The 19,829-nt window shown below is 43.2% G+C and overlaps 1 protein-coding gene and 1 long non-coding RNA gene across 3 annotated transcripts; one reads left to right on the top strand and one right to left on the bottom strand.

Moving 5' to 3' along the window:
• Positions 1 to 2,185: 2,185 nt before the first annotated feature.
• LOC138926457 (uncharacterized) lies at positions 2,186 to 4,937 on the bottom strand. Its single transcript, XR_011442991.1, has 4 exons — positions 4,844 to 4,937; positions 2,638 to 2,796; positions 2,358 to 2,516; positions 2,186 to 2,300 (listed from the first exon to the last, which is right to left on the bottom strand). It is a non-coding gene; the product is annotated as an uncharacterized lncRNA (long non-coding RNA).
• A 3,053-nt stretch (positions 4,938 to 7,990) lies between these two features.
• Positions 7,991 to 19,236, top strand: ect (ectodermal). Of its 2 annotated transcripts, none has more exons than XM_043210884.2 (8): positions 7,991 to 8,039; positions 12,850 to 13,088; positions 13,324 to 13,476; positions 13,594 to 13,860; positions 14,359 to 14,457; positions 17,612 to 17,864; positions 18,211 to 18,856; positions 18,916 to 19,236. In XM_043210884.2, exons 2-8 carry the CDS (start codon positions 12,860 to 12,862, stop codon positions 19,063 to 19,065), a joined length of 1,797 nt encoding a protein of 598 aa, XP_043066819.1. In that variant the 5' UTR covers positions 7,991 to 8,039; positions 12,850 to 12,859; the 3' UTR covers positions 19,066 to 19,236. The 2 variants fall into 2 exon arrangements, with proteins under 2 accessions (XP_043066819.1, XP_043066818.1); XM_043210883.2 differs by lacking the exon at positions 7,991 to 8,039 and adding an exon at positions 8,358 to 8,492.
• Positions 19,237 to 19,829: the final 593 nt, after the last annotated feature.

The raw sequence follows: 19,829 nt of genomic DNA, 5'->3' as shown, positions 1-19,829 counted from the left end.
TAAGAACATCGAGTGGTCATGCCAACAGCAGAGCCTCACCTGGCCGCACCTGAATATTATTTTTAAAACTGGCGCCCGAGAGTATGCCACAAAGTGCGGCTCAAGTAGCAACTTATGCTAATGCCCTGCCGTGGTTCGTGGGGTGTTAATTCGAATGACATTATTTAATGCCCAGTACACGCTGTTGCTCGAAAACAAACTCAAACAAACCGAGGAGGCAAAAGCTATGATCCAAAATCCAAGAAACTGAAGCCCAAGAAAGTCGGGGATGTGTGAAAAGAAAGTGGCTTTAATTAAACGTGTGTGTTAACTGCGGGCTCGACTTGCATAATTCAATGAAGCTCGACGAATTTCTACAATTGCGCAATCTTCGGGCAAACGCAGTCACGTTTTTCCCCAAACAATAGTTGGCAGCTAACTATAACGACTTTTTCGTTTTGCAATTAAATACTCATTTCAAAAAACCTTGGATTTCATTATTTTCCGACAGGAATATGCCGGAATATAAGGTATTATCCACGTAACAGGGCAGGATAATCGAAAAATTGTCATGTACCCGTAATTTTACATGGCCCGGACCAAAATTTGCATATTTATTAAATTTTGTGATTGAATTTGATAAGGGATAAGGGCCAAAGGACGAGGATACAGTGCCGAGTGCCGAGTTGATTTATTGATTGGAATTCGGTGTTCATCATCCAGTTTCCACCGCCAAAGTTCGGTTGACGAAAACTTGCGGTTTCATTAGCGAATGCCAACTACTCAAATACAGACGTTTGCATTGATTTTCGACCAACGAATCTCGGGACTAAATTGGCTGTTAAGGCGAAACCATTAAATTAGTCAGCCAAGTTGGTAGTCGGAATGGAATTCCACACGTTTCACATTCCCTGCTCTGCCTGTCACATAGTGGATGTCAAATTTGTAACTTTATTTTCCAGCCAGCGTGTGTCATGGCCAAGTTAGATGGCGAAAATATGGAGTATCTTTCTTGGGAGGGGAGAAGTTCGCGTCGTCCCCTAGAAACAAAGGCAAGAAATTTAATGACCAGACAGGAGATGAAAGATACAAATTAAACTTTTGCCTGGTAAGCGGAAACCGACTGTTGGCCCAGGGGAAGGGATGCGAATAAAAGGCCATCAAATATTGTTTATAGTTTTATGAAGTTTATTTTCGGAAAGTGATATTGATTAAAGACAAAGACGGTTATAATTCAAAGCCTATAAAATACACAGAAGAAGCAATTGTAGAGCTATTTTTGAGCCAACAGTGATTTGGCCAAAAGCCCCTGCCAACTCATATCAAAACTGTTATGTGATAGCCAAGTCGACACTTCAGTTTGACAGTTTTATGAGCATAATGGTATTTCGTTAATGTAATTGTCACTTGCGGACCACGCCCATTTGCGCCTATATGTGTCATTGCCTTAAAGTGTCAATTACCAACAAGACCAAGAGGCATCAGCATCGGCAACAGCCTTAGCTATGTGTGTGTGTGTGTTAGCCGCATAAATAAATTATAAATTGCTTAAAGGCACCAACAACATAACCAATTGGTCTATTTACTTCGATTGTCGTTGTTGTTTCTGTTTCTTTTTTTTTGTTGTTGTCGGATGTTTGTCGATGATTTGATGCTTCCCTTTTTGTTGTTTTAGTTGTCCCCGCCCCCTTGAAGCCACCTTTTCCCCGCCCATCACGAAGCCTGTCCGTTATCGTCAGTGAAAGAAAGAGAAAGTGCCTGGAGCCAGTTTTTTTGGTATTTTTTTTTTGGTTCGAATTGTTTTCGATGTGTTGCTGATGCTGCCAACGCGAACGGATGGCCAAAAGGGGTGGACCCCGGGGGGAGGGCTGGTTGGAAGCGGGCTGCAAAGAATGTCAATTTCTGGCCATAATGTGCCTCAGACTTTTGCTTTTCTTTGAAGCTGTAAAACAAGACTCCGGCATTGGCAGCTTTCCCTTCCTGTGCGAGAGCCACTTACTGCTCTCAGCTGGGTGCACTGAGAGAAAGAAATGTTCTTAAATATTCTAAATAATAAGGAGCATTTAAATAAATAGTAAAAAGGAAATTTGTTGTAAAAAAGATACAAAAACTATGCAAATTTCTGCAATAAAGTCTTAAGATAGAACTACATATGTACATAATACTATTCAATAAAATGTAAAGTCTAAAAGATAAGTTTATTGACCTCTATCTTAAACTTTTTCCTGTGTAACACTTGTCTCTTGGCCAACTCCGGATAGGCCTCGGCCATTGGCTATTGGCCCTGGCCCCTGAGTAGAAAAGAAATAGAAGCCGCTAACCTGAAAGTAAAAATAGGCATAAACAGCTCATTCGATGGGATTTTAACGATTCCAGACCATGATAACTTTTTCTTTCTCTTCCACCGATTTGGATAGAACCAGCTTAATATCAATATACGTGTATAATCATGGACTTTCGCTAATCGTCCACATGAAGAGTTCTCTCAGTCAGTCCTCGTAATTTACTGAAGAGCGCGCGACACAATTAAGCCCAACCTAAAAAATATATATACGTTTATACGAGTTTATGCATAAAAATTGAAATTGGAAAAAACTCTTCTTCGCGCACTTGGTGAGGTACAAATTTAGAAAACCTTTTGAGGGCACTTTCATTTACCATTTCTTCGGGTTGTTGTTCCGTTGTGGCTGCCGTTGATTTTGTTCGCTTGTATTGAAATTGCTTCGGTTGTCTTGGCTTTCGTTCGATGGATGGATGCGTTCGTTCATTGAATGCGAAATGAGACTGAAGGCGGACACAGGCGCTTCCAGAGGTACACTAGAGAAAAGTATTAATATTTTTAATAAAAAAAAAGACCTTTAAATCAGGGTTTTATTGCAATACTGTGATGCGTATTGTCTCCTATAATCTCCTAAAATTTTATAAATTATTTTCCTTTAATTCATTGATTTTTCTTCAGTGCATTCAACTTAACGGTCAAGAGAGTTCGCGTTGAGTTTGCCTATTGTGTACCCTAGTACGTGAATGAATTCATAAAAAATAAAAAAAAAAATAAAAATGAAACCAAAAGGCAGCCATTGCCAACGTACCATAGTGACAGTGCAGGGCAGCATGAAAAATTGAATGTAATGTCCAAATGAAATGAAATTCAGTAGCGTCAAACCACTAACCATACAGCATATAGACAACCCATTTCATACAACGAAAATGGACGCGAAAATTTCTTGCTACAGGCCCCAGCAGGCCCCAGAGCGGATTTCTTACGCTCTCTTACGCTCATCGTTCGTTCATCTTACGCTCATTCTCGCATTAAATGTTTTCTGTTTCTCAGTCTCTAAACGGAGCGCGATGAAGAAGGTTGGCCTGCGCTTCGGTTGATCTTTGTATGTATGCGTGTCACACATTCACATACATGGGTGTATGTGTGCGTGCGATTTCGTTTCGAAGCCAGCGCACAAAATTTTGATTTTTCTTACTTTTAAGGCTTGCTACCCTAACAAAATTCGGGTATTCGTTATTTGATGAAATGACGAAAGAAATTATATTATTTTGTATATTATATTTTTTTATTATTTCAGCATACATTTTTAATTTATTTAGGAATAAGATTAAGTGTTAGTAGTAAAATGTTTTCTGTATATATATTTTTACGAATCATTAAAAATCAATATACTGAGAAAGTGTCAGAGTATATTTCGGTCGGAGTCACTTAAAGCGCCGTTTGCTTTTAAGTTTTTGTTGTTCTGCAAGAGGCTTGTGCATGCCTACTCTAACGATGGAATGATTTTTAGGGGAGGGTGAAGACACGAAAACAGCTGATGGACTTGTTTACCTTTTTTGTTTACAATTTTTCAGGCACTTGTTATTATATTTTGGGTTATTGTGAGATTTAATTAAATTATTGTCGTTAATTTAATAATTTCCTTATATATATTTCCTTATATATAATAACTTTAAAAAGTAATTTAATTCTTCACCCGTCTTCACCCTCCCCTAAAAATCATTCCATCGTTAGAGTAGGCATGCACAAGCCTCTTGCAGAACAACAAAAACTTAAAAGCAATCGGCGCTTTAAGTGACTCCGACCGAAATATACTCTGACACTTTCTCAGTATATTGATTTTTAATGATTCGTAAAAATATATATACAGAAAACATTTTACTACTAACACTTAATCTTATTCCTAAATAAATTAAAAATGTATGCTGAAATAATAAAAAAAAATAAAATAAAAAATAATATAATTTCTTTCGTCATTTCATCAAATAACGAATACCCGAATTTTGTTAGGGTAGCAAGCCTTAAAAGTAAGAAAAATCAAAATTTTGTGCGCTGGCTTCGAAACGAAATCGCACGCACACATACACCCATGTATGTGAATGTGTGACACGCATACATACAAAGATCAACCGAAGCGCAGGCCAACCTTCTTCATCGCGCTCCGTTTAGAGACTGAGAAACAGAAAACATTTATTGCGAGAATGAGCGTAAGATGAACGAACGATGAGCGTAAGAGAGCGTAAGAAATCCGCTCTGGGGCCTGCTGGGGCCTGTCGCAAGAAATTTTCGCGTCCATTTTCGTTGTATGAAATGGGTTGTCTATATGCTGTATGGTTAGTGGTCAAACGCAAATCCCAATCCAAATACAAATCCACACAATGTCCATCGCGATTGGTTTTCATTTGGCTTTCGGCTTTGGCTAACCATGTATTCACTTTAAACAAAACGAAATTGCCGGCACGCACTTTGCATTTAATCAGCGATTGCTCTGCCAATATTAGAGACTAACTATGTTTTTTGAAAATCGATTAGTTGACGTGTCCCAGCGGGATGCCAACACCCCGCGCCGCACCTGTAACTCACTTTATTGACGGTTGGCGCGTGTGAAAAGCTGCCACGCCCCTGAAAAAGTGCGAACCTTGATTATTCCAGGCACACAGAGGCGCTTTCATGCATAATCTCACTCACAACTACAGCCTCGGAACGGAAACGATTCCAAAAAACCGTCCAAACACACTTTACCAACACATTGCAACACGTGGAAAAGTCGTGAAGGTTTTGAGGCTTCTGAGGTTCGTGCGGCTTTAACGGCGAAAGAAAAGCGAAATTTTCGTCGAGACAGCGACAAAACGTTGGTAATCAAATAATTTCATGCCTTTAATTGTCGACGGGGGTCGGTTAGTGAGGATAATTGGATTGCCTGAATGAGCGCGCCAGAACAATAATGAGCCTTAAATGAACAATGTACGTGGCGGTGGGTGGAGTCAGTCTTTCGATTCGGTTAATAAGGAGTTTCATGGCCGAGAAGCGGTTGAGCGATAATTAGTGATAAGCGGTTTCAGTTAAAGTGGCAGAGAAATAAGTAAAAGTGGGCTGGATTTATTAGTTGAATTTAAGAGGGTTAAAAATATGGAATAAGGATGAGTTAAAACAAGAAATATTGGGTTTAAATTGGAAAAAATCAGACCTAGTTTCCAAATCCTTTCCATAGTAAATTAGCTAAAAGTTTTCCTTTGAAATCCCTATTAAATCGCTATAAATTAGCCAAAAACTTCTCACAAACTGTAATTTTTCCGCCAGAGTGGTTCTTCTTTTTTTTACCATTCTCTAATTAACACTATACACACTTGACATGTATTATTAATTGCAGAATCCACTATAGTGCTAAATAGGCGGGCGGCAATTTTCAATTAGAGACGCCAATGGCTGGAAAAGATTTTCAGCGGGTGGCGGCGGGCGGCAGGCGGATGGCCGGAAGCAAAACAACAACTAGTGCAACAAAAATTAATAAACCGGAAAAACTTTTGGCAGCCCCCCACCGCGCCAGTTATATTAGCCAAGACTGAAGTCTAGCAAGTTGGGCCAAAAATTAATTAGTCAAATGGAGCAGGAAAATAACTAAACACCCTTAACTCCATCTCCTACTACTATCTACCCTACCACCCTATGGTACTATCCCCTCCGGCTTGTTTACTAAAATATGTAAGAGGAGAAAGATTTTGATTAGCCGAGGGCGGGGGTGTTGATGTGATTGTTTTCCCCTTTTTGGCTTGCAAACAACTTTGCCACCTGGTTGACCCCAAAAGCCAACAGATGTCAGAGTGTATTAAGCCATTAAAACGTTGAATTATATGGTTTCTGAACTTGTGCCGTGGCTTCCCTCAAAAAATAGTTAAAGTTTGCCCAACCGGAGAGTGTTGCCTTGAAATGAAAGTTTATTTTTTTGTGAATTGTTCACCGAGCATGCTGTGGGCTGTGCATTGTTTTTCTTATTTCTCAGATTTTTTTTTTAACTACCAACTTCCAACTTCTTTTTTGTTGTTATTTTGATTTTGGCACATTACATAAAATTTCGTAACATTCTCTAAGCCTCTGCAGTCAGTCTCTCGATTTCAGTTTCGGGCTAAGTTGGAAGTTTAAGAAAACTCCACTGACCTGTTAACAGAAATGCTGTGCAGAGAGTTACTACTGACTACTATGCTGTGTACCATTCAGCGAGTTGGCTCGAAGCGACTTGGGGCTCCAGTTGGCCAATGGCAGCCACCACTTGCGAAGAAAGTTATAGACAGCCAGAGCCGCACTACAGTAAAAACAACTTTTGCCCAAGAAGCGGTGGCCATAAACGAGTAGAACACGTTTTACTGTTGGAAGCGTCGTCTTTGCCGCCGTTGATGTTGCGGTCTTGGCCAAAACCTCTGCCTCAGCCAGCGTCTCAGTTTCAGTCTCAGCCGACGTCACTGTCAACCAATTTTCACGCGTATGGGAAAGCTTCGAGTTCGAGCCCCAAGTGCAGTGACTGTCAATTTTCCTTATCCCGGACACTGAAAATGAAACGCCAGTCAGCGAGTCAGGCAGTCATCCAGTCAAAGCAAATCAAATTAATTACACCTCAATTTATCATCGAGTGTACATTTATTTTTTTACAAAGCATAACATTATTTTCTTAAGGCACTTACCTTTTTGGTAGCTTAATATTTATTTTTTATTCGAGCCACCAATACTCCAATGCCCAGCAGTGCGATTTCACTTTGATGTAGCAGAAACAGAAATTAGCACTTGAGGAATGCTCGCACATACGTGCATGTAAATATATATCGCCGGCTATATATGCATAATATGCGAACATCATTGCCGGATCGGGGCCAGGAGAACGCGGAATGGGGTTAGGGTGCGGAGCGATGACTGAATAAAATCAATATTAAGTGCTATACGGCCTCTGATTCGCATTTCCAGGTGCGAAAAAAATATGATTGTATTGTGAAGTGATGGCTCTGGGCGGGAAAACAAGGAAATCAGTGGAGAGAATTTTATTGATTGTGAAAATAAATCAGAGAAATTGATACAGTTGATAAAGGTTGATATATTTGAAAAAATATGATGATGAATAAAGGTATTTCAACAGAGGTTTTCAATTAAAGAATTTCAGTATTATAAGTATTAATTAAATGCTAATTTATTCTTTATTTTATAAGTCATTATCCCCCCATTAAAAGTTTCTTGAAAACCTTTTCCCATATCGTCTTTATTTCTATCCAAAGATTTAATTACAGAATCATGGCCTCTGAATTGGATCATTTGGATAAGCTATCAGCTGAGCCAGTTTTATGGCCTGGCTCTGTCCTATTTTCCAACCCACAACTCATTAGCCAGAAAACTCAAATCCAAAAGCCAAAACCCCCAATCACAAATCAACGAGACTCGCCCGTCTTAGATCATAATTCATGAAGTGGCCGCCGCTGACAAGCCGCTAACTGTTATAGCTGGCCGTTTAGTGTGCCAAATACTTTCCCAGACCAGACCAGACCGGACCAGCCCAGCCTGTCAAATTAATTGAAGAATCGGGCTGAGAGAGCGCCCAGGTGAGAGCCGGAAGACTCAAGAGCGAATGAAAGCCAAGTGGAAGCCACGCAATGCAAGTTCACGCTTCGGTCGAGCTTCGGTTTTGGTGGCAAGCTAGTGAGTTGGGGAAGTAACCTGGTAAGTAAGCTGGTAAGTTGGTAAGCTGGTAAGCGGAGCCAAGAGCCAGTGATCAGTTGCAGACGGTCAGTCGAGCGAGACAGTTGAGTATTTTGAGTTGAGTGCGCGGCGGTGCTGGAAAAGCAACCGAGCTCCGAAATCGAAATCCCAAATCAGAAAGCCAGGCATCCAAGCTCAGGCCAGAATCCACGCCACAACCCACAATCGACTCAATTCGAATCGAATCGTCGGTTGCCAGAAAAATACAAAAAAAAACCAAAAACAGGTAAAGAGCAGCGCGGCGTCGGCAGCGCTGCGGCAGTAAAAAAAAGAAAGTCTCCGAAGAATCGGGCAATCGCAGGGGGGCGACGCCACTCGAAGCTCAAGACTGAAAACTGAAAACTCAAAACCATCCAAGAAGCAATTCGCCAGCGACAGTCTTTGACGGCAACTCGAGGAGAGCGCTACGGTCTAAACTCCGGTCCAAAACTATTCAAACTATATAATCGGTTATTATCGGTTCTGTGCTACGATCAGTGAACAATTGTTAGTCAAGGTTAGCCATTGGATTCCAAAAAAGAAACACACACACCCGCAAAGGATTATGATCATTTTCAAACTAGTTTGTGTTCCATTTCCTCATAATTAGATGTTTAAACAAAAGGACTTACCAATTTTTAGTGAAAAAAATTGTGAAAAATAATTAAGCTTCTTCCCTCTAAATATTTTTCCACATTCCAAGGTTGCATCTTATTGCTAATTAATAGTTTCTACATTCGAGTATAAAGATATGTGTTAGATTTAACGATTTGGTGCTTCTATCCAGAGCAAATAATATTCTAGAGCTAATCTCTATTTTTTGGACAAATATTAAATGCCACCAATACTGCGTCAAAGCTCAAGGGATTATTCAGGATTTTGCTGTGTGAAAATTTGAGTGTCCTGCTCTCGAATATTGTTCTTAAAGTCGGGTCCCAGGGGCATTGAAATAAAAACTGTGTGAACGTGTAGAGGATTACCAGCGATTTCTATCTGCTTTCCGTATATTTTTTTTTGTGGGAAATCTAAGCGTTTGCATGTAGAGACCCTGGTCCCCTCGGCCATAAAGCTCATCTCGTCTGGACATAGCCTTGGTTGGGGCAAGACGTCTTGGGCAAGAACTTTTAATTGATTTTCAACTGCGGAAGGCAACTTGTACTTGTGCTCGGAGTCGGACTCTTAACTGGCCGGGTCATAAATTGTATCTGCGGCAATTTAGGGCCAGCACAATACAGTTCAGCTGGCAATTTCTCTGGTTTTTATGCGCTCTATTTTCACATGTGCTGCTGATGTTGTTTGCCGTTCGAGGGTCAGGGTATTGGGGACTAGGGCTCTGCGGCTGGCAGACCAAACCAAACAAAACTATTCCAAACCGAAGCAAACCGAACCGAGTTGAGTAATCATCTCTCATGGCTCAGCTCTCAGGTTTCTTCTGCCCGGCTGACCCACATTCGAACGACTTGAAGCAGTTAATTTAAGTGTTTCCTGGCCTTCCAGCCGAGCAGCAGCATCTGAAGCATCAGAACCAGCCACCTCAACCAGTTCCAAGCAACCAACCAACCAACCAGCTAGCCAAGTTCCCAGCAGCCAAGTTATAGTTTACACTGTTTACATTGGCCAGCACTTTGCTGCCAAAACAAAACACACTCAACATAACAACGGGCCAACGGGGCGTATGAGTGATACGGATGGGAATGCAGCCAGGAGCAAGGATCCTCCAGCAAGGACAAGCTATTAACGATGTCTGCAGCAAATTCGAGTGGCTCCAATTCATTTTGCACTTTTTCGCACATTTTTCGGTAGTGTTTTTACGCAGTTTTTGCTTTTTGCTCTTCTAAGTAGTTAGTTCATGACCAAGTTTATGCAGCTTGTCAGTTTTTTCTTCTTTTTTGGGAAGAGACTTCCCTTGCAGCTGAAGCTGCCAACTTGTTCTGCCAGGTGGCAACAAAGTCCTAATTTAAGTGACGGCAAATGTTAGAAAAAAAAAACCAAAAAACCTGAAATGTAAATGTAGAAAAATGTGGGAAAAATTTGAGAGAAATTTAATTTTGGAATATTTTTTGTTAGAAAAGGAATTTAAGCATGAAACTCCCCCGAAACTCAACTTCTGAACCTAAACCACTTGCCGTAAATTTTGGTGGGGCGTGGTCGTTGAAGCGGCACGTGTAAAGCTTATTTTTCCACGCCACCTTCTGGGCCATTGTCTTGGAAAATTAACTGCACCGCAGCTGCGAAGACAAGGAAGGTTCCGCAAACATATGGGGCTAGCCCCGAACAAAGAGGGATTTTTGCACGGATGGGGTGAAAATCAGGTGCACTGTCAGGTGTGTCTTCGAGGACGCGGATGCAAATCCTGTCTGCACGTGGCCTTTTGTGCGGCCTGCATATTTATTGATATGACGGCGATATGACAATGCGGCTGGATAAAGGATAAAGGAGTCGAGGCGGCAGCACAGAATCTAATGTCAAGTGGCAGCTGCTTCGCCTGAGGCAAGGTTTCCTCCCCTCTTTCCAAGATCTCATCGCCACCCATGGCACTTCCCTGCAGCTTGCTCTTTCCTTCTAAAGTGGGGCTTAAGTAATTTTTGCTGGCTATGTGACGTGCAAGTGCACAGCAAACACTTCTAAAATGCACTGAGAATAGTCAGAGGTTTCTAATTGAAAGAGAGGAAGAAACTCAACACCTAAAGTTCTGACATAATTCTTCTGCCAGTGCACTCCACCCGGTATCTTCTCCATCAGCATCACGCACATGAATATTAATGTAGAATGCACACACGGTTAGTTGCGTTTTTCTATAGGGGGGGCATTAAAATATTGTATAGTGGGAGCAGCGTTCCATATGAGTTAGTCCCTACAATAGACAACACCATGGAGAAGTGCAAGAAGAATCCAATGAAGAGAAAGAACAAGGAACCAAGTGCTATGTTAAAGCTAAAAAAAAAATAAATAAATTCAAAAAACTTGATAGAGTTTGAAGAAACAACACGAGGAGTGAGGGAGCGAGGTCCCATTCTGTCCCACGCTTGTCAGAAGTTTTGCATTGCATTGTTGCCTGCCCTTCACCCTTCAACCCTTCCGGCGGTGCTCTGCCCCTGGCCACGCCCCCCTAACCCCACTCATATAGCTGTTCTTCGGCTTGTGGCTGTTGTTGCGGCATGACGCGTGAAATGCTCAGAGTTCGGCGAGAAAAATGGTAGATAAAAGCGCATTGTGGCAGAAGGGGCTGGGGACGGTGCGAAAAGTAAATGCAATTTCCTCAAGACTTCAATAGGCGGTAGTTTATAAGTACTTCGAAACAGAAGGACGCTTCAGCCCAAGGGAAAAGTATGGGAGAAGACTAGAGAGGATTTGGCAGCAGCGACAGTGGTTCGGAGGGAGGATTTTTAAAGCTATTGCTAAGAGACGACTAATTTTTAGGATTTTTATCAAAGGTTTCTTTCGCTCCTAAAAGTTATATTTTCCTCCTCAAGCAACTTTACATTTTTTCTCGTATTTGACAAACAAACACCCACTGTCTTAGAGATTGTGTGTCCTAGACCAAGTGATATGGCGTCATATTTTGCCTAAGAACTTGCCTCATTTCCAACCACTCCTCAACGTCTTGGCCCGCTCAGAAGGCATTTGCCTCGAGCATCGGTATTTAATAAACATCGCTCAGGAGCTTGGCATCGTAAAAGTTTTAATTAAGAGCCAGCCTTCGCTGCTTTGGCTGCTGACACTGCTGTTGCCGTAAATCCGATGCTGCCACTGGCGCTGTCTTTCACCTCAGAAACTTGGGCCATTGGAAAACCATAAAACAGCGACTCGGTGATTTTCTAAAAACCGAAACCGAAACCCAAACCCAAGCCCAGAAACTAAAGACCCATTGTAAAGGCTACTGCCCCAAGTTGCTGATATTGCTGTTGCTGTCGTTTATGTTGCTGCTGCAGTTGGCCAGTAGGTCACTGGGTTTTCACTTTGGTTTATGGCCACTTTGCCGTTTGCTTATCAGCTCTGGACTTGATTTCCAGAAAGCGTTTTACTCATTTTTCAATAAGCAGCCACGCAGCAGCAACAACAGTTGCTGCAACAAATCGTTGCAAACAAGTTTTTGGGAAAAACGTTGCGTCGCAGTCGCGGTGGCTTATAGCTCTGTCTCTGCTGCTGCTGCTTCTGCTTCAGTCTCTGTCAACGTTGCCGTCGCTTTCACTAAGCCCGCAGCAGCCGCACTTGACACTGCGACAATAACAACAGTAACAAAAGCAACAGAAACAGCAACAATTGCTGCGGTTGTTTGCAATTGCCGTTGGCTGTTGGTCATGCCGATTGTCATGACTAAAAAGCCACCAGCAATGGCAGCAGCAACAGCAACACACAGCCACACCGAAGCTGTAAATACCCTCTCAGTCTGGATTTCCTGCGAGAACTTTGGCCAGTTTCCCACCGACCTGGGAGAGAGTGAGACCCGCTCGTCTCGCTAGGATTTCAACTGCCACACGGTGCCACACGGTGGCGCCTGCAGCTGTCCGAAAAAGGTGTTGTTGTTGCTCAGGTTGCTGCAACTGTTGCTGTATGTTGTGTGTGTTGTGTGTCAAGTGCCAGGCAACTGGACAAGCAGACAACTGCCGGCGGCGGCAACTTTGAGGCGCTACTCGAAAACATGTTTACATTCGCACTCTCACACGAACGAGGAGCCGCTCCTTTGTCTGCTGCTTTCTTTGCTTAAAGCTTTGTATCTTTTTGGCTGGCTTATTGACCGAACGAACTAAATGTGTAATTTGTCCAGTTGCGAAAAAGAAAGTGGCTGAGAAGCCCGTCAATTGCGGGCAATTTAAAAATGAAAATAAAATTCGAAATTTAACAACTGGCCATTTCAACTCTGTCTCTTGCAGATCTAACAGAATGAAGTTCGTGATTTTGTTGTGCGTCCTGAGCGCGTTGCTGCTGCAGATTGAGGCATCCCCGCTGCAGCGGCTCTCCAGAAGCGAAAGGGCCGTGGCCCGGCAGCAGACGGTCAACAATGATGTGGCTCCAGCGGCGGCTCCGGCCAGTGACGATGACGAGGACGACGATGATGACGAGGATGATGATGATGAGCCCGATCTAGGGGATCTGATCGATGATGATGACGGTAGGTCCACTGATCTTTGATCGGTTTCTAGCCCACTGATTGCACCAAGGCCGCACCACCACCAGCACCACTGTATGAACAACTGCATTGAACCACTGAGCAAAACAGCAATGATCTCGCACCCTGCCACCAATCATACTTTTCATACTTTTATTAACCGAATCCTTTTTTGTGACTCTTTTTTGTGGTCCCTGCTCCTTGGGTAACAAAGTTCTTTTGATTTCGGGACTTTCAGATGATGACGAGGAGGAGGATGATGACGATGACGAGGAGGAGGACGACACACCTCAGGGTCAGGCTGCTCCGGCCGCTGCCAGCGATGACGATGAGGAGGAGGACGATGATGATGATGACTATCTGGACAGGCTGTTCGATGACATCCTTGGAGGTTGGTTTACATAGCTTCTCTTCTTATTCTATGTTCTTCTATGTACACATCAAGAATTATAAAAATCCTATATGTTTTCTGCAAACTAAATCTTACAACTTCCTGCCTTTTATCCAGATGACGATGATGAGGATGATGATGATGAAGTGGCTCCTGCTGCCAGTGCCCCTCAGAACGCCGTCACAGCCGCCCCCGCTCAAGCGCTGGATGAGGTTGCCCCCGCTGGCGCCTCTTCGGTGACCTCCGGAATCTCCGATGGCGTCGACCTGCCAGCCGAGTCCGGAAATGTTGCGGAACCTGTGGCCGCCGGAAATGCCGCCGATGAGTCCGTTTCCGCCGCCGTGGCACCCGCCCAGGCAGCCGCCGCCATCAGCAACAACGAAGGTGAACAAAATGTTTTTTACGATGAAGATGCACTTGTAGATGGTGTTAGTGGTGGCACAAATAGTTTAAGTAGCACCCTTGCAATTGACGAACAACAGAAACAAACAAACGTACAACAACAGTTGCAACAACAAGTGCAACAGCAACAGCAACATGCAACCATTATCGGTCAGACATCATCTCAGCATGCAACAACAACAACAACAGTCACCAAGAACACTCTAACCAACAACAACAATAATAATAACATCATTAACAACAACGTGGTGGCCGGTGGTGCAACAATCTTGGGGCAAGCGGCGACACCTGTTGCCGGAGAGGTTGCAGGTATAGCTGCTGCTCCGGGAGCGGGCGCTACTGCCACTGACGCCGACACTGACGACGCGGACGACGATGACGACGATTTGTACGATGATGACGAGGACGACGGGGACGAAGAGGACGATGATGATGATGATGATATTGATGATGGAGTCGATGAAATTGGTGAAATTGCAGGTATCGCCGGCGATGACGACGAGGAAGGCGACGATGATGATGAGGACGACGACGATGACATCATTGGCGAGGACATCATCGAGGCTCGCCGCGAAGCACGTGAGTCCAAATCGAAGTCCGAAACGGCGGCAAAGGCTGTCAAGGCCAAGAAATCAACAAGTCCCTCCAAGAAGGCCAAAAAAGAGCTGAAGCATTAACCAAACAATTGCTAACAAAACAAAAACAACAACAAACCATAGAAAAAAATATGAACAACAACAACAACCAACAAAAAACAACAACTGAAGACAGGGACCCACAAGAACAACAACAAAAATAATACTACCAACCAGAACAATCGATAGCCCCGATAGAAGAGGAAAGCGAATTTTCAAAAAACATTTTTCCCTTTTTTGGGGCAGGACGCGATCCGGACATTTGCAATTGCATCTTTGCATCCTGCACTGACTATCCTCCCCACCCTCCTTTATCCTTTTAATTTATTTAAAACTGAGTTAAGTAAATACGTTACACCACCCCGCCACCCACATGGTGGGGATGGTGTTCATCGAGAGTTTGGTGCTAGTCGAACTATCTGCAAAAACAAGAGCACAATTGTTACTTCCCCCCAAAGCAATCCCCATTTCTTTCCCACAAAAAACCGCACAATTGTTGAGTTATTTACGCACGGACTGTTTCACCTGACAAGAGATTTGCAACAGCAACAGCTGCCACTGCAACTGCAACAGCAACATGTTTAATGCCCAAGCACAAATTGGTTGAATTCAAAGGGAACACACACGAAAAGCATAAGAAGAAGTTGAAAATGAAGATGAAGATAAGAAGATGGCGCAGAAGAGGCGGAAGAAGGAGTTAAGAAGAAGCAGGAACAGAGCAAGAGAAGCAAAGATCGTGAAGAAACAAAAATGGCTTCCCTTGCTCTCTTTCCCACTCCAACACATGCACAGCTGAGATCAGAGATGGGCCATATTAAGTATACGCACGATGGGTGTTTTTCTGATTTTGTCCATCTCTGATTGGTGCATATATCTCTCCCCCTCTCTCATTACACATCCCGCATTACACTTTTAGCTAAATTGATGTAACAACAACAACAAAATCAACACCAACACCAGCAATAAGAATTGTTCACTTAGTGTAATTTATTTATTTCTAGTTGTAATCGCTCTCCCACACTGATTTCGTATTTATTTTTGTAATTAAAACAAAACAATGATCAGATTCGGAATTAATTATCACGATGTAAACAAACTGCCTATCTCACCTACTCTCTATATCTGTACCTGTCTCTATCTTTATTTCTGTCTCTCTCATGCACACGCACACCAACGCATTCAAGCACTCTATGTAGCTCTCTTGCTTTCATACATTTGGCTTACAATTGACAACAAAAAAATGTAATCTACTTTGCATATTTGGCTTTTCTGCTCTCTTTTTCGGCTCGCATAATTTTCCAAACGTAAATAACGCAAATTTTTGTAAAAAATATATAGACAAAAAAACTGAAACTAAAAAAACGACGACAACAAATTGTAGCTAAAAGTTGAACGCTTGAAAGGCAGCGCAAAATTTCACAAAATGAAAGAAAATAGAAAATTGTTAAACTTTTGCTTTTTAGGTCATTTAATTTATAATTTATTTATTTATTTATTTATTTATTATTTATTGTAAAAACAAAACAAGACAAAAAAACAAAAAAAAAAAACAGACATCCACAAAAACCAAGCAAGATGATGAAGAACAAACCACAAATCAACATGAAATTTGCTTAAATAAATTTGCGAAATGAAATTCACTGAAACAGCTTTTAAATGGAAGTGTGGAATTTGTGTTTTATTTCCCATAGCAAACTTTCAAGCGTCACCTTAGGCAAGGTATTGGCTTTCTCTCTGTCCTTAAATGTACATCTCTATCTCTGTCTCTGACTGTTTCTGTCTCTCCTCACACACTCATCATTAGCAGTTCTCCTACTCGGTCTCATTACTGTAATACTCCGCGGTATCTTGGCCAACTCATATCATTCATATCGCCCATCTGCAGCTGTAGCATTCGCCCTAATTAGTTCTGCTCTGGCTCCCGTTATTGTAATTGTAATCGTGCATCCGAGCAGCTCACCCCCTAATAATACCGCGACCAGCCCCTTTTGTGGCCACTCCCACGCCGTTATCTATTTCAGGACATGCCGCTTTAAATTTACAATTTTTGCTTCAATTAACTGTGAAGGGGGTAAAGGGCAATCGCTAAAACTAAAACTGATTCTGGAAGTGGGCGGGCACTTAACAGGGGACATGCAAAAAGGACATTAGTACCTCATCACGGTTCACGGCGGTCGAGTGTGAGATTATATCCGCTTGCGGCTCTCGCCCGAGGTTAGGCTCCGTCCGGCTGATGGGTCATAGTGATAAGGAGGAGACAAGGATTAGCTGGCGGGGAACAAGGACACAGTGGATGCTGTCCAGTGGAGGGGACTTTTCCAGCTGCACACGAAATTACCGAGGGTTACCGAGGTCTCGGAAATGGATTATTTTTGGGGGTTAAATTGCATTCCCGGAAAGGTGTCACAATTTTGTGAAAAGTTGGATAAATATTTGTCTTAACTTTATTTTAACCAACCCTGAAGTTCTTTAAATCTGTGTAGAAATTGCTAAATTACAAGGCTAGAACAAGTAGCTATAACAAATCACTTAATTATTAAATGATTAAGCACCCTATTAATTAGCACTAAAGTTGTGATGATTTATGTCTGCGAGGACAAGCGCTATAAATCGCCGGTTGTGGGTAGTGCACATATTTTTTTACGCCCAGCTGCATGTCTGGGGAGGCTTTAATGCCAGTGTTTCTTTTTTACATTATTTGCTAACCCCCGACCGCCATCGAATAATCACTGGGGTCCCTTTGTGTCCGTGTGTGAGTCTGTTCTGTGGTCAGGACAAAACAGAAACCCATGCACAGGCCCACTGGAACATTCCCCATGCACTTGAATGTAATTAGAGGTGGAAAACAAAGCACATGCCTATGGAATACACACTCCGCAATTTGCCCTTCCCGCCTATCACGCACACAAAAACACACAGACACTCACACACACACCAATTCACTAAAGCAAAACCACAATGTCCGCCCACTCCTTTTCCCCTCGAATTGAACTTTCATTGTGTTCAGCTCAACCGAACTAATGTGAACATTTTTCCGTCCCTCCCCCCTCCTGCCCTTTGCGACCTTCTCCCCTGCCTGTTTTCGACCCCGCCCACAGGTGACCTGAAGAACAACGTCATCGATATGTCCACGGATGCTTTCCAGGCCCGACACAACCACTTCATCGACGCCATCTTCTCGCGCATAAATCGAATCGTGGCCGACAATTATGATCCCTTTGTGGTACGCCTAGCAGGTCGTTCGGCCACGCCCACCGCCTCCACTGGAGCGGCGGTTAAAGCCACCAGCAACAAGAACAAAAACAAGGTCACCACCACAACCAACCAGAAGGCCGGAGGACATAAGAAACTGTAAGTGTTGTAATTATTATGAAGCCAGCTAATAAGTAGGCTATATTTTTTGAACTAAGTGAAGTGCGAGGTCCTTGTGCTCTTGATTATCACTTTTTATCGAATTTGCTTTAAAATATTTTTGCCAAATGTGTAGGAATGGAAAAAATTAATTGGAATTGCACTTTTTAAAATATTAATTGATACATTATTGATTCAACAACGTGAATATTCCATTTGGTTGCAGGCAAAAGTGTAAAGCATTTATTATTTGTAGTCCTAAGGGAATAGCCTGTTCTGTTCTTAACAAATCTAGCCTTAAACTATCTTTTTAAAGAGCAAATTAAATTGTGTCGCACTTTGACAGAAAGAACACGCGTTCGGAGCCTCGGGCCAGCAATCAGCATCACGAGGAGGCGGAGGCGGTGAAGCTGCAGGAGCAATTGACGCAATTACAGTCCGAGCTGGCCATCAAAGCGGTAGAAAAGAAGCCCAGCCCCTCTGAATTGGCCTCCGACCAGGCCGTTTCCCCCGCCTCGGATGGGGAGGTTGCAAAAGCGGAAGTGCGCACTGTTTCGAGCACAAAAGTGAGCCAAAAGAAGTCCTCGACCGGCACTCAGGGCCACAAGCACAATACCAAAAAAGCGTCTGGCCTCAAATCAGGCAACTACAATCAGCCGGCTGGTGCCACCAAGGCGGGGGCAAGTCCTGCCGCAGGAGGCGAGGTGGAAAAACTCCAGAAGGCGGAGGGCAGCCTCTCCGGACTGGCTTCCCTGAAGCGAGTTGGAAACGTCAAGGTGATCAGCGACGCTGAAGGACGCAACTCTACGATCAAGGCCAAGTTCACTTTGGGCCCCCTGATCCTGCGCGTGGAGAAGTCCTTTAAGAAGGGCAGCGTACGCAGCGTCAAGAGCGCCACGGCCAGGACTAACGAGATGATCGGCAGGATTAAGTTCAGTGTGCTGGATGATCGGGCCACCCTGATGTCCATCAAGGTGCAGCAGCCCAAGCAGGTGAGTGGTGGCCAAGCCTTTGAGCAATTACCCTTTGACATCTTGCGATTTGCACACAGGTGGAGGTGGAGAGCAAGGACAATCACGACCGCACCCGGGAATTTGTGTGGCGACGCACTCCCAAAATTGCCAAATTGGTCAACGAGAAACTGAAATTGGCAGCCGAGTCGCTGTTCGCTCCCCAGGGCGTTGAGGTTGTAAGGCTCTGAGCTGAAAGGACTTCGCAGGATAACGCCATTTCCCACTGCTCTGCTCAGCTATCAGCCTAGTGTAATCTTCGCTTAATTATAGTGCCTTATTTATTTATTTATTTAACTTATTCGCCCAGCTATTTATCAGCCCATCTATCTAAAAAATAAATGCAACTCTGTCTATAAAAAGTATACATTTTTAATCCTTTTGAAAGCTTCAGATTATTGGCCATTTATTTGGTATTTTCTTAAGAGTAACTTTGTCTAAAACGGTTGGCTGAAATTGCCATCCTTTTGCCAAACCATTAAGCCCAGTTTAGTTGGCAATTATCCTAGATCACCTGGAGGAAAATCAGGCACTGAAAATGGCTAAAAATATTGTCCAATTCTGGAAAAGCTTTGCCTGCCTGCATTCCAACCTCTCCGTCTGCCGCCACGACCATGTCCATGCCCCTCGCTGTCTGTAAATAAAGGTGCAGCCATGGCCCTGTGTCCTTTACCGCCTTTTTCCCGTTCTCTTTTTGTGCAACTCACACGTATCTGTGTCAGGTCGCTTGCAGTTTTCATTAATGTTGCAGCTGGGCCAGGAGAAGTTCGCCGGGGTCCAGGTGGAAGCGAGAGGCCTGATGGACTTTGGCGGAGGGAGTGGAAGGGGGTGGTTGAAGGAAAAGCCTGGAACAGGATCCTCCGAACAAAGTAAATATGAGTGCGTTGTATATTGTGTTGCAACCTAAGGCGGAAGGACATGCAATTTGTTGTTGTTTGCCTTTGTTGTTACCCCA

Source organism: Drosophila bipectinata, chromosome 3L (assembly GCF_030179905.1).
Source record: "Drosophila bipectinata strain 14024-0381.07 chromosome 3L, DbipHiC1v2, whole genome shotgun sequence".
Taxonomy (NCBI): Eukaryota; Metazoa; Arthropoda; class Insecta; order Diptera; family Drosophilidae; genus Drosophila; species Drosophila bipectinata.
Note: the sequence above shows the minus strand (reverse complement) of the source record. Positions and strands in the feature narration are given on the sequence as shown.

Excerpts from the sequence above, each read along its gene's own strand:
- ect (XM_043210884.2), top strand. The coding sequence starts at position 12,860 with ATGAAGTTCGTGATTTTGTTGTGCGTCCTGAGCGCGTTGCTGCTGCAG. Across the intron at positions 13,089-13,323 it reads TCTGATCGATGATGATGACG|ATGATGACGAGGAGGAGGAT; the intron begins GTAGGTCCACTG and ends CGGGACTTTCAG. Across the intron at positions 13,861-14,358 it reads CGCCATCAGCAACAACGAAG|GTATCGCCGGCGATGACGAC; the intron begins GTGAACAAAATG and ends GTGAAATTGCAG.